We start from the raw sequence: 13,914 nt of genomic DNA, 5'->3' as shown, positions 1-13,914 counted from the left end.
CTAATCTAGTGCAGCAAATGTACAATAGCTAACTTCCCAGTATGAAGGCTATCACAGACATGGGTGTATGCTAAGATCAGAAGACCAGCATTCCTTTGACTGCTGCCATTCCCAAGGTACATACAAATTGAAACCTACATCATCATGATTGACACAGTAGGACATTTGCTAAACCATATTAGAAAATTGGGACAGTGTCAGTTTGCCGTATACCCGCTGATATCCCAACTTGGCTAATGTAAGATGATGAATGTGGCTAACTGTGAATTCCAATACCCGATATGGGTACACAGGGCAATGAGTGACACATTTCAGGTGCAATGACTACATCTGTGCCCATGCATTCTGTCATGGATGACCAAAAATACACTGTCAGCATATATTTCTTTGTTGTAGTAATTTCAATAAATGGCCAATCCATGTTTAGTGTCAGATTGTCATTAAGTAACGCACAGGATCCCTGCCATTATGGTGTCAGAGGGGACATATGTGGCTCAGGGTACACTGTAAATGTAGCAAATGTAACCTACAGACAACACAGGCCTACATGTAAGGGACCAAAGAAAGCGTAATAAATCATGAGCTTAACTCAAACCACATGAGCATCACACAGTAATGGATTGCCCCTTGATGCACAAACCACAATACCTGAGTGACTAGTATTGCAGGGCACCAGGAATGTGGCATTGCATGTCTCCCATAACAACAAATGATGAAATCGAGTACACTCTATTAATGAGTCCGCAAGCAATTGAGGAATCATGTTTGTCACCACACGATAGTTAGGGCCACTGCATGTGTGCATATGTGTGTGTATCACTCACTGGAGTGACAGGGTCTATACATGTTTGCAGTGGTATGTATGTTGGAGTATCATCATGCCTGAGGGGCTGGACTTTCAGATATAATGTTACACACAGTAATTTTACTTTAAAGTGTTGTACCGTGCACAGACATTGAGCACATTTCACCCTTCCATGCTTTACAGGTGGACCTGCCCCTTACACAATTGGAGAAGTGGCTTGATTTGCGGACCCAGACATATCCAGTCAGTGCTGATATTTTAGTTCTGTGTTCTGTTTGCAGCTGTTGTGTGATTGACTCCTGTGTGTCGGACACATAGCAAGGTATGATGTGCTGGCACATAATCTGATATGTGACTTGACTGGAGTTTGACTTATTTTTCCATATTTGAGTTGGACAATCAGTGGCGTAGAGTCATATTTTGGGATTGTAGTGCAGCCCTGTAGGCATGGCCATGTGAATAGGGTGACATTTGTTGTTACATTCCTTGTAATGAAAAATTGGAGAGGGACATTTTCATGATTTAGTCAGCAAGTCATACCCTGAATCAGACAGAGTAGGGGTGCCAAAGTATTGCCCACAGACTTGAGCCTCCCTGTTCACTAATGAACATGTTAGACTGTATGTTTCACTTCCTAGCAGCATCTAGCTCCACAGGTCAAGCTACATTTATGTGGTACTTGAGTACAATGTCATAGGTGTGCATGCAGCTCATGCCCAGATGGGTGCTTGCATCTATGTGCTTGTTGTAGGACAGGTATTGGTGGTATCAAATGATGTTGACAATTTTCCACAATTAGAAACATAAATGTGGATGGGATTGTCAAATGTTTGTGTCTATCCTAGTTGGACACCCTCTCTACCTGTGGTTGACTGACTAAACCCATGGACAGCTGTCCAAAGCTTCCTGGCTGTCCTTGATGTTTGAAAGTATGCATTTCTTGTCCACCCCCCCCCGAGGCACAGGCTTGGGTTATGAAATATGTGTACCTAGGTGTGAGGATCCAAGTGTAGTACACAGACATGTAATACTGCAATTCATTTGTTCCAACCTAGGATACCCACTCTTGATTAGCAACTGCATACCATCCTGGCAATTCCACTTACAAATCACAGTTCTTGGGGCCCTTGATTGTCACCCAGAAGATAGTCATTAGTTGGCCTGTCACATGTGGAGGACTTGCAGCATTTGTTATGTGACTAATGGCAGAACAATGATAATTAGAGAATTTAAGTATGTACACATCTTTTGAGTATTGCTGTGCTGTTAGATAGGACATGTGTAGGCTGCGTTGGCATGTACTTCCTCAGGGACAATCTGTGATCTGTACTGTGATTTGACATGTTTCAGCTATATTAGATGTATTTTTTGATTATCATCAGTGATAATGATGTAACTAATGTTTGGCTTTATCTTTTTTAACAGCAGCCAATATGGATGCCAACCAGATCCGCGAATTTCAGAGGAGGGTGATGCGTTACCGCCACATTCTGGATGTTGAGTCTGGGTTCTGCCACATGGCATGGTGTTAGCGCCATGAGACAGCCACAGGGGTGTGGAGGGCATTTGCCGAAGGGGGCCCACCTGTGTCCACAACAGCCGATACCACCACCACTACGACCCAAGTGGCAGTACGGATGACAGCCACCACTGCAGGTCCATCAACATCCTCCGCTCCTGGACCACTGACAGCAGCCCCTGCACCTCCCCCTCCAACCATGGCACCGGCAAGTGCACAACCCTCCACAACTGGCACACAGACCACCCCTGCTGCAGTCATTGACAATGTGGAATTTCGTTCAATGCAACGTGACATGCAACGGATGTTGTGCAGACTGGACAGGCTGCAGCAGGAGGTGTCCCAGATCAACAGGAGAGTGCCTGGGATAAAGAAGACCCTGAGGAGGGCAAACTTGTGACTTGGAGACCCTCAGCCATGATTCCCTCCACTCCCTCCTCTTTCCTGGTTCTTATATTTAGTGGGTTTAGGGGGCTTAGTGTTAGGTTAGGATGGGCTGTTAGTTTAGTTAGTATTAGTGGGTTGGGGGTGGAGGGTATGATATTTTTGCATGTTTTGTTTTGTGGGTGGGGGATGATGGTGGGGTTTTTGAGTATTAAAAAAAAAAATTAAAAAAAAGAAAAAAAAAAAAAATAGATATTTGTTTAGGATAAGATAATATGTGTTTAGGTTAGTATATGTTGTCCTCCATGTGTCCTGTCATATAAGTGGGGTGGGGGGTCGATGTTTGGAGTGTTTAGTTATATGTGATAAGTAAGTTTAGCTTAGGGTAGTTAGGGCCAACTGTGGGTAATGTGTATTTAGGATAGGTTAGGTTAGTTAAGGTGTTTCCCCTAGTTTAGCATCCTATTTTTACAGTTAAATAAATACTTAGGTACTCCTTTACAGAATGTGTCATTTGCTTGGGGATCAGGGCCTTGGCATGGGTGAACAGTGTCAATTTAGTATTTGCATTTATATTCCATCCTGCATCCAAATCCCAATTGAGCTGTCACATTGGCAGCTACACCAAAGCTATTTCGCTAGGAATCTGCCATCCATTGCACCCACCACTCAAGGTTACTATGAATCCCAATGTGTAGTTAAGTTTGGATGTATGTTTTCAATCCGTCATACTTTGAGACCAGATTTTGTATCGAGGACACTGTGGTACGTCTGCCTGCAGCCTGATGTTCATGTGAACCCTGATTAGGTGAGTGATGGTATAATCTCATGTAGTATAGTATACATAACTCACACCTATCATTTCTTACATTGTACCACCAGGTTACTTATTTGTACGTACACTCATACACATCCATTCCTGATGTATGGTGTGTGTGATGAAATTTGTAAGTCAAATGTCACATACCTAAAGATTGTCTGGAAGAAAAAAATTAATACAATGATTTTCTGCTTAGACATCCCTTGAAGCAGTTATTCTGTCCAACACAGCATTATACTGTAATTTTTCTATTTACTTCAGATTTAACCCTTATGAAGGGCAGATGATGGTACAATTCAAACCCCACGGCATAGTTATCATCCCACAATCTTTCAAAGCAGTTGTATTGACATTCTATGGCCATTGACATGAGACATACATTACTAATCTCCTACACGGTTGATGTGTCACATTACACAGAGGCAAAGTGGTTGTGTAAGTGCTATTTAGTTTAAAGTGCTGAGGTGCTATATTTACATAGTCCAGGATTGTGAATCCATTAGTGTGACGCATTCTATTGTGATACTAACACAAGTGCAAAGGGACATGTCATTGGACATGCTGGGGTGAAGTGTCATACAGTGCAGAGGAACATGAATTGCCCATGAGGTAGTAAGAGACAATCACAGAGCATAGTGTCAGTGTAAACAGTGGGCTGGAGAACAGTGTATGTGAGCAGCTGTTGCAAGACTGGCATGTTACGAAGCACAGGACCTTGGATATAAGTGCCCATTTGGCATGGACTTGTGCTACCGGGTACTCTTACGGGTGAAGGTGATCTGTTCCACGTCTTCATCTTCTGATGTGTGTGTCGTCTCCTCTGCCCTTGGTGGTGGTGGGTTTGAAGTGGCAACACACATTTCAGTGTTTGAAGATATGGAGTCAGAAATGCCGGTAGCTGCCAACTGTGGGGCTATTAAGGGCATTACTGCGGTAAGGAGGAGCTGCGGGTTCTTAAGTATAGCAGCTACATTACTGTGGTAGGCAGCCAGGTCGGCCCTGAGGGGGTCAATATTGCATTTGTGCATGCGTTGAAAGGTTTGGTGTTGGAGGTGTTGTGTCAACTCCCTTAATGCTGTGCTGATTTCCTTCACACTTTGTTGAAGTTCTTGCAAGATAGATGTTCGACATGGCATGGCTGCTGCCTGTTCAGCAGATGACATCATGCACGAACGCACTCCCTCCAGGTTGGCTGCCATAATTTGAATACCCACCGCACCTCCTTGGCCAGAGTCCGCTGTACTCCAACTACAGTCCTCTCAAAGCTGGTGCCAGTGTCGTCAGAGTCCTCAGCTGGGTTGGAGCTGGCAGGTTGTACAATTGGAGTGGTGGCTGGGTCCTCCGTGATGGCTGCTACTTCTGAGCTCCTCCTTGCGACTGAAGGTGGGGTCTGGAGGGTTCAAAGGACATCTTGGAGGGTCTGCTGGCTGATGTTTGTCAGCTCATCATCCATGTCATCAGGGAAGTCCAGGACAGGCACATCCCCAGGAGAGCCATTGTCCTCTGCAATGAAATATTGTACAATTAGTGTGTCTGTGTTGTGGAATTTGTAACGTGACGTGCCTGACTTCCTATTAGTTGCACATTGTGATCTTGGTTCCTGTTCATTGTTCCTGTCATTAAGATTAGCATTCTCCCAGGCCTATGCCCCACCTGCATGTCACATGTAGTGTGGGCAGTTTGGGGAATTGTCTGCGTCACATCCTCTAGGTGTAGGTTCTGCCCAAATTGTATGTTGCCACCTTATTGTACAGCTCACCCCTCCCTCTACTTCCATTCTCATGTTGTGGCCTTGCACTGGCTGTGGGTGTTCTGATGGCACTTGCACCACACTTAACAATCTGGAACTGACCCAGTCTCAGATATTTCACATCCAGCTATATGTTGCTGAGACCTAGCATATACTATGTATAGCATTGGCATGGCACAATGCAGATGGGAGCATTGGTAGTGTGTAATGTTGATGTTGGGGAATGTGTTCTACATAGGATTGCACTGATGGTCCTAGCTGGGTTCCATTTCCTCTTCTGACTGTGCAGGCGTGTTTCACTAGCTGGAAACATATGTCCTCCCCCTCAATGTTGTTGTCTGAGCAGTATGACAGTTGGGATGTTGCATGGTGTCATTGTAGCTATTGTGACCCAGGCACAGGGTGGGCCCTGACATGTGCAGCATGGGTATGACATTACTGCTGTGTACCTCATAATGTTTATGACAGTGGCTGATGTTTGTAGCGACTATGGACAGGAGCATTTGACAGGATTACCACATTTATATTGATTACAGGGGATTGATAACATTGTCACCCTGAACCCTCTAATTTAGGTGTGTTTGATCCATGGGCAGCTAACTGGCATTGGCTACTTGACCGGCACACACAGCAGAGGTGGTATTGGCAACTGTTGTCAATGTTAAATTCCACTTGCGGATATGGCCTGAGACTGTTAATTGAGCCCTAGTTCATGTAGCGAGAATTCCAGCTGTCGTGTGACAGCAGGCCAGTTTTATGTTGTACCCTTCCCTCCTGGCTGGCTTTGCCTTTCCAACATCCTTAGCATGGCAGCATACCCCCATGCAAAGGTTGTTGGTGTAGTGTTGTGGTGTGCCCCTGGTTTGCCCTGCACAGCCCATGCCCCCGTGCCGTGCCCCTTTGCCTTTTCCACTCCCTGATTATCATGACTTAAATGCATTGTGTGGTAGGTATGTCCCCCACCCTGCTTGCAGTTAACAATTAGGCATTTTTGTTCCCCATGCCACTTACCCTGCATCTGTGGGTTTTCCTGGTAGCCTGCGCTGTCCTGTCCTTGAATCCCTGTGACGATCTCCTCAGGGATGACGGCTGCCACCATCTCCTCCATGTAGTCCAGGGCCTCCTGCGGTTCTGGACTCCCACCTCCAGTCTGCAGTGCTGCCTTCCTGTGCCTTGCCATCTTTTCCTTGGTCCTGCACTTGCAGTCATGCCAGCGTTTCTTGCAATCGAAGACTGCTCTCCGTACATCTGCCACACTGTTTATCTTGTCAACAATTTGTTGCCAAATTGCCTCTCTCCTACTGATTGGCAATTTAGAGGTGTCAAAAAGTTGGTGCTGGTGTTCCGTCATCTCTTTCACCAGTATTTCCTGCTCCTCTGCACTGAACTGACACTTTCTTTTCTTCTTCTCCCTCTCCTGGATCTTGTGTGGGTCCTCCTGGCTGGTTCCTGGTCGGTTGTCATCTTCCTGGGGTCTCTCAAAGCTTCTGGGATCCATTTTGGCTATCCTTTGCACATTTTGCTGTGTTTGCGCAGCTTTTTGACGCAATTGCGTCAAAAAAAGGTGTGTATCCGGTTTGCGACATCGTAAACCGGATCAAAGTCATTTTTGCCGCGTTAACGTCATTTTTATTTACGAATTGGCGCATTGGTTTGAGTAAAAAAAATGACTCAACCCAGTGGTTTGCGCCGCTGAGCATCAAAGTATAAATTTGACGCCCGAGCGGCACAAATAAATGGTGTTAGCCGGCAGTAACATTTTTAACGTAAAACTGCAGTGGCGCAGTTTTGCGTCAAAAAGTATAAATATGGGCCATAGTGTGCTGTCTGAGGCATGTTCAGTATGTTTACTAACCAGAAATGGAATGTGCCTGTGTGAGGGGACATATTGCTGAATTATGCCCCTCAATCAATTGCAACCCAGACATCCATCTACAGAGTGCTGTGTTCTTAAACAGCAGTCTGCAGATGGATTGTGCATCAGCTCTGTTCACCCCCATCTTCCTCCTCCCGTAATCCGGAGTCTGGAGGTTCGTAGAGGTGTAGCTGTACAAAGCACAACATCTACTCTTTAAGTACCAGTTTGGCTTTTCGAACAACCATATTCATTGCCCACCAGAAATACAGAAATGCCTATCATATGGTGCCTCTGCAAGGTTAAGCTTCCCATCTCCACTTTTTCCTCACCCTTCTCTCACTCTCTCCTCATCTAACTCCATTTTCCTTCTCACTTCTGTCAAATTCACATAAAGTTAGTCTGAATTCTCAAGTTTTAAAATTTGCAGGACTGAGAACTAATAGGCATATCTGATGCCATTGCAGGAAGTGATGCTACATATACTTGGACATCAATGACACCCTAAGAAATTACCTCCATCAAGTGATAAAACTATCAAAACAAAGGTACAATTAATACAGTAAGACAACCAATGAAGACAAATGGTTTCCATATTTGGTGAAGCATAACTGTGATGTGTTAAAATTGTCTGTTCCTGTCAAATGAAGGATCTGTACAAGGTCTTCCCTTGTGGGGTGTTGCTTCTTGAAACCTCAGCAGCTCCAAGGGGCAGATTTGTTCATAGGAAAGCTTTGAACAGAGGAGCATTTGGAGAACAGGTTCCATTCCCACCTCCCCCCAGCAGAAGTGAAATTTATACTGCTCTCAGAGAGAGCTAACCCAGAATTCTAAATATACAAGTCATATACTCAATGACTTAGACTTGATGTCTTTGATTATATGCATCTTTCATCCAAAAGATCATCATCACATAACCTTCTTTGTTCCGCAAACCATCTCCCTCCTGCTTAGTGGGCAGGCTTCCCTAGATTACATTCAGGGAGAAGGAGAAAACAGTGAAGAGAGCTAAAGGAAGCAGTCATTCCACGAAAAAAACACAGCCAGCTTGAAGAAGTTTTCTTTAAAATATAAAGGATTCTGCCACTTTATGATTTTCACCTCTAACACGCTGGGCTGAAGCACTCTTTTTAAATGTCGATATGCCAAACAATAGGTTTTGCTAAAGAAATGTTGAACGTGCTGACAAAATGCTAATTTTGTCCTTTTGTTTCTTATGTTGCACATGCTGGTGATCTGCTAGTACCTGCCTCTCACTCTCCCTTTACAAAAGATTAAACAGCACATTCATCCACTCTTGCTGTCAAGAATTTCCAGTACTGGTCCTTGTGAGGAACTTTTCTAGTTCCTTAGACTTCATCTTTGCACTGCCTGGTATCCCTGTTGTGTTGTCTCTTTAGTGAATGGCTGATTATCCAACAGCCTGTCTCATAAGGGGTGATACCCCAATACCAGTCCCAGGGTGCTTGTTTCTGGTCCAGGGAGGACCTCAATCAATCAATCAGGCACTTATAAAGCACGGCTTGTCACCCAGGGGGTCTCAAGGCACTGTTGTGGGTGTGCTGATCTCTCAAAGAGCCAGGTCTTGAGATCTTTCCTGAACTGCTTCAGTGAGGTGACCTGTCTGAGGTTGAGTGCGAGTATGTTCCATGTCCGGGCTGTGAGGTAAGAGAAGGATCTGCCTTCAGCTGTGCTCGCCTTGAGACCCTCACGGGTGAGCAGCTGTGCTTAACAAATATTGATTGATTGATTGCTCTTCCTGATTCTGGGGATGGTGGCGAGTTGGGAAGATCGGAGTTGCCTGGCGGGGGCATAGAAGGTCAGGCGGTGGTTAAAGTAGTCCAGTCCTAAGTTGTGAAGTGCCCTGAGGGTGTGTGCATTGTACCTGGTCTGGCGCTTCAGGCTGTAGTGTTCCCATGGGGAGCAGGGTTAAGACTGATTTGCATATGGCTGGACCCAAACTGGAGTGATGTGGTGAGCAAAAAAACAATGGATTACACCCAGATCTGTGACTCAGGTGAATGTTTGATTAGTTCAGCATTCTGTCCACCATCTGTTCTTTTTGCTTTTGCAACCCTGAGTGGTAAGGGTATGCCCAGACACGGGTCCCATGCTCACTGTGCCACTGCATTCAAGCTAGCCTGGTTGGTGAAGGGTGATACTCTGAAACCGGTCCCAGGATGTTTGTTTATGATCCATAGACGACCTGGCCTTGCAATACAGGCAGGATGGTTGCCATAGGGAGCAGCGCCAAGACTAGTTTGCATATGACTGGGTCCAAACTGGGGTGGCGTGGTGAGCAAAAACGTGATGGATTAAACCCAGATCTGTGAGTGGGGGAGAATGTTTGATTTGTTTAGCATTCTATCATCTGTTCTTTTTGCTATTGTTTCCCTTAGTAAGAAGAGTATGCCCAGAAGTGGGTCCCCTGGGCATTTAGAAGAGTGCAATGCTGTTTACATGAGGCCCCAAGACATTGCATCACCAGAACATCCCTTTCTCCAGTGTTCTGGTGGCACAATGCCTTGCTCCATATTTACAAAGAAGCATTAAGCCACTTTTTGTGGCTTAACACCACCTTCTAAATATGACCCCTCTACACGCATCACTTTGCATGAAAGGGGCGTGCAATGAGCGTTGCTGTGGGCATTCCACCACAACATCCATTGCATTTTGACACTGCCCCAGATTTATGAGAAATCGTAAATCTGAGGCAGCGCCAAGAACTAACGCCACCTCAGAGGTGGCTTTAGAGTGGTGCAATAAGGAGAAATATTTCTATTTTTCCTCAGTTCTGCTTTTTCTATGTGTGCTGAATTCTGCAGCACACATAGAAGGAGCAAGTAACCATTAATGATTGTTTATGTGCATGAAAAAGTCCCTTCCAGCGCATAAACTGTCATTAAATAATGACGATTTGTTGCTTCTATGTGTGCAGCAGAATGCAGCACACTAGAACTAGCAAATCGCCATTATTGATTGTTTATGTGCAGGAAGGAGCACCTTCCTGCACATAAACAATTATTACCTGCAACGCAGACTTAGTGCAAGGGAAGGGTGCCTGCATTGGCACTAGGCAGCTAATTTTAGCACCAGTGCTATGGAAAACAGAGTGGTGCGCAATATTGTAGCAAATATGGTTCATCCTCGTGTTTCTGAAATGACGCAGCACAGCGCTGCAAAATTTGCCACTACGCTGCGTCACTTCTTTCTAAATGAGGCCCTTGGATTTCTAAGTGTGTAGGTAAGTGTGTGACCATAGTTGAGAAGCATCTTCCTTGCTGATGTTACCACATTTTTATGTAATGAGTGGCTGTTCACTATGTCAAAAGTAAGGTCATAAATAAAGCTTTGGATGAGCTTCTTATCTAGTTTTAAAGGGGAATTCTGTGATTTTTAAAATGAATTTTCATCATAAAATGATCGTATCCTAATCTGGTAATACATATAGATATTTTCATATATTTGCATTTGAAAAAATGGCAATACATTATACTGGAGTAAATAAAAATGCTACTGCGAGAATGCATTTGCATGTACAAAAATGATCTTGACAAACGCCGTAGTTAATCTTTCTAGTGCCTACATTTTAGAAAAATACCTTGTTTTATTTCTCTCCCATTCTCATTCTTTATTTTTATCCCTCTCCTCATCTCTCACTCTCGCTTGCCTTCTATGTCTCTCTTTCGCTTGTTCTTTCTGTCTCTCTCTCGTCACTCGCTCTCTGGGGGCTCTGTCGTTCTATTTATCCGCCTCAAACTCTTTCCCACCTTTCCTAACTATTCACTCTTTTCCTTTTATCTCTCTATCAGTCTCAGTCACTTTTTCATTTTCTCACTCTCCTACTGTCTGATATTATTAAACTAATGGTGGATTGCAGTTGAATACACTATCATATCAAACAACCGGGATCTGTGGCCCTCTGAGCAAAAGGCATACATTTGGTAACATGGCAGATGATAACACACCCTTACTTTATTATTATGCGCATATATGAAAAGCCATGCTGCGGCTGTGGCATACTGTTGACAAAAATCACAAAACTTACCCGGTGCAGTTGAATTTTCTCAGTGGAGTAATATCTACTGGATATGAAACTCCCATGTGAAGCGGAAAGAACCCTCCAATATATATGTCTCCTGGAAGTCTAGCAGCAAGTACATTTTGATACTCACAAGCCACTGCAGAACCCAGGGAAAAAAGGCAAAAAAGGGCCAACAGCGCGATATTGTGAAGCATGTTGGACCTCTGCTAGTAACGCTGCAAATGCCGAAGCTCGCACAACATTCAACAAATACTTCGAAAAATTATGAAAGACACTTTCAGTGATGTAAATAACTCGGTGATTGCCTGAGGTGCGACCGTGAACCATAGCTCGCCACCTATTGTGCAGTAAATATATGGTAGCAATTCACAGGTGTAGAGTTTCAGGCAGACTGGTTCTGACAAAAACATATTTTCTTCGAACTGTGCTAACGGGAGGTAATGACAGTCCCCATGTTGTGTAGGTTATATAAGACTTGAGAATCGGGTCATTTGTAGAACAGTAAGCTGAGTAAAACAAAGGTTTTTCTTTTCACCACCCCATTAAAATAAGACAAAACAAGCGAAAGAGAAGAAATTCCTCAAAAAATCACCAATAGATAGATGTTACCAGGTATGCATTATTATAGAATTCATGTTTGCCACAATAATGATAAAAGGCGTATGTGAAAAGGAATCCTGTAGTTATTCCTATAGCAATTATTGTTGATTTGTTATATTTAAGTTTGTTTCAATACTTTTAAAGGCCGACCTCGGCACCTGCTTAACATAATAGCTAGAATGCAGGAGAAACAGCACAAAGCGGATTTAAGCGGAAAAAGTAGCAAAACCAGCAGAGTACAAATTTAATAAAGTAAATGTTAATGTAAAGCAGAAAAATCGTCAACGCATCATGAAACAATGAACACTCTAGTGAACTGCTTAGTCAGAGACTTCGCTTGTTGCTTCTTGGAGTGACGTGTTGAGCATTGAGTAGTGTAAGAACTACGGGCCTTTTATTCTATGAACGAAAATTATTGTGCGGTAATGACGCCTAGAGAAATACCAATACCACTGGGTTCTGTTTTTTTGTCTCGATGCAGTATTACAAACCTATTCTGATATCTGCATGTCGGAATAGGGCATAATAGGGCATTACTGCAACATCTCCTTGCCAATAATGCAATTACCATCTGAAATAAAATTGCAGGCACTCTCCGCTCCTGGTGGAATAGTCTTCTCTGAGTTTAGATAATGACTACAATTTTGGATCAACCTCCATTCACCCTATCAGAAATAAACCTATCGAAATGGCAATGACTAACGCCCAGATTTAGAAACATGTCATGAAACGCAACGCAGCACCCATAGTTGGTGTGTTGCGCTGCGTCATAAGGAGAGAGCGGAAAAGTGCAATTTCTCTGTATCATGCTCTCTCCCTAGCGCTGGCTCTCACCAGTCTGACAAGCGCCACACACACACCTTTCCACCATAGTGCAAGTGTGTGAGTGTGATGTATAGCACACGATTTGCATTGGAAGGGTACCCTTCAAGTACAAAACAGTGTGCCTAGACAAATATGAAAACCTTTCCCACTTCACATGGTTGCTGTACAGCGCTGCACATATGTAAACTGGGAAAAGTGAGGAGAAGTAAAAGCATTTCCCCTTCTTCTGAGTGCTGTTAAGTTTTAATGCTAAACCCTGTCCAATATTGTTAATTGATAGGGTTTTGCATCAAAAACCATGGATAGTCGCATGGGAATGCCCACGTATCACTCATGGATCGGGACCTTGACGCAGACTAATACAAAGCAATTTTCCAGAGAAAAACAAGATTTCACCGGAAAATAAATCCAAGAAAAACATTTTGCACTGGTTTGCATCACTTTGGTAATGCAAACAGAGCACACAATGGGGCTGATTTAAGAGCCCCTAATGCCTCCTTGTGCCACATTAGTGTCATTTTTTGACGCTAATGTGGCCCAACGAGGCCAAAATCGCTGCACTAAATTTACACAGTGGTGTAATGCATGTATTGTGCCAATTTGTAACCCTTTGTGCTACATTATGCCTGCTCCAGGCATAATGTATGCAAAGGGGGCAATCCCCTGTGAGGAGGGGCTGAAAAAATGGCACAAAGAAATTTTTTTCAGCACTTTCAACGCCTGTTCAGAGCAGGTATTAAAAGGAGGCACACGTTTGTTTACAATGGGCCTCAATGCGCTTTGTAGGATTAGAGTCAACATTTTTTACATTAACCCTGCAAAGCTCAGAGCTAACGTCAAAAATGTTGATGCTAGTTCCCTGACTACCGCCAAGGTGCGCTGTATCTTTGATACGGCACACACATGGTGGCATTAGGGGGTGATAAGGGGGGCAAAAAAAGTGGCAGTGCACTGTGAGCAGTGCCACTTTTCTTAAATCTGGCCCAATATTTGTAAATCTGCCCCTAATTATCCACAATATTTCTGAGAGTAACATCTTTATCTGCATTCCAGCAAGTGCCAAACCTCCTGTCTACTATAACATTCCACTAAACCTGTGTTCCTGTCCTTGATAGATGAGTTTAAAAGGGTGCTTTTGACAACATTGAGATAATTGTACCCTGATCACCCCATTGCGATAGACTGGAAATAAGGCTGTTTCTCCTGACTGGATGGCAACTTTTTGTCAGAATGAGTATGGCCAATTGCCATACTGCGATTCATTTCAGAAGAATCCACCACAAGGGATCTTTAATGTGTACATTTCACAAT

At 43.8% G+C, this 13,914-nt stretch overlaps 1 protein-coding gene across 1 annotated transcript in view; it reads right to left on the bottom strand.

Moving 5' to 3' along the window:
* Positions 1 to 11,413, bottom strand: part of LOC138296325 (G-protein coupled receptor family C group 6 member A-like) — a 302,127-nt gene extending 290,714 nt beyond the window's left edge. The window contains exon 1 of the mRNA XM_069235364.1: positions 11,182 to 11,413. Within this exon, the coding sequence (XP_069091465.1) occupies positions 11,182 to 11,372 (191 nt within the window). The 5' untranslated portion in view covers positions 11,373 to 11,413. The remainder of the gene's footprint in view (positions 1 to 11,181) is intronic.
* Between the last annotated feature and the right edge of the window lie 2,501 nt (positions 11,414 to 13,914).

Source organism: Pleurodeles waltl, chromosome 5, assembly GCF_031143425.1.
Source record: "Pleurodeles waltl isolate 20211129_DDA chromosome 5, aPleWal1.hap1.20221129, whole genome shotgun sequence".
NCBI classification, from domain to species: domain Eukaryota; kingdom Metazoa; phylum Chordata; class Amphibia; order Caudata; family Salamandridae; genus Pleurodeles; species Pleurodeles waltl.
This window is presented reverse-complemented; position numbering and strand designations above follow the sequence as displayed.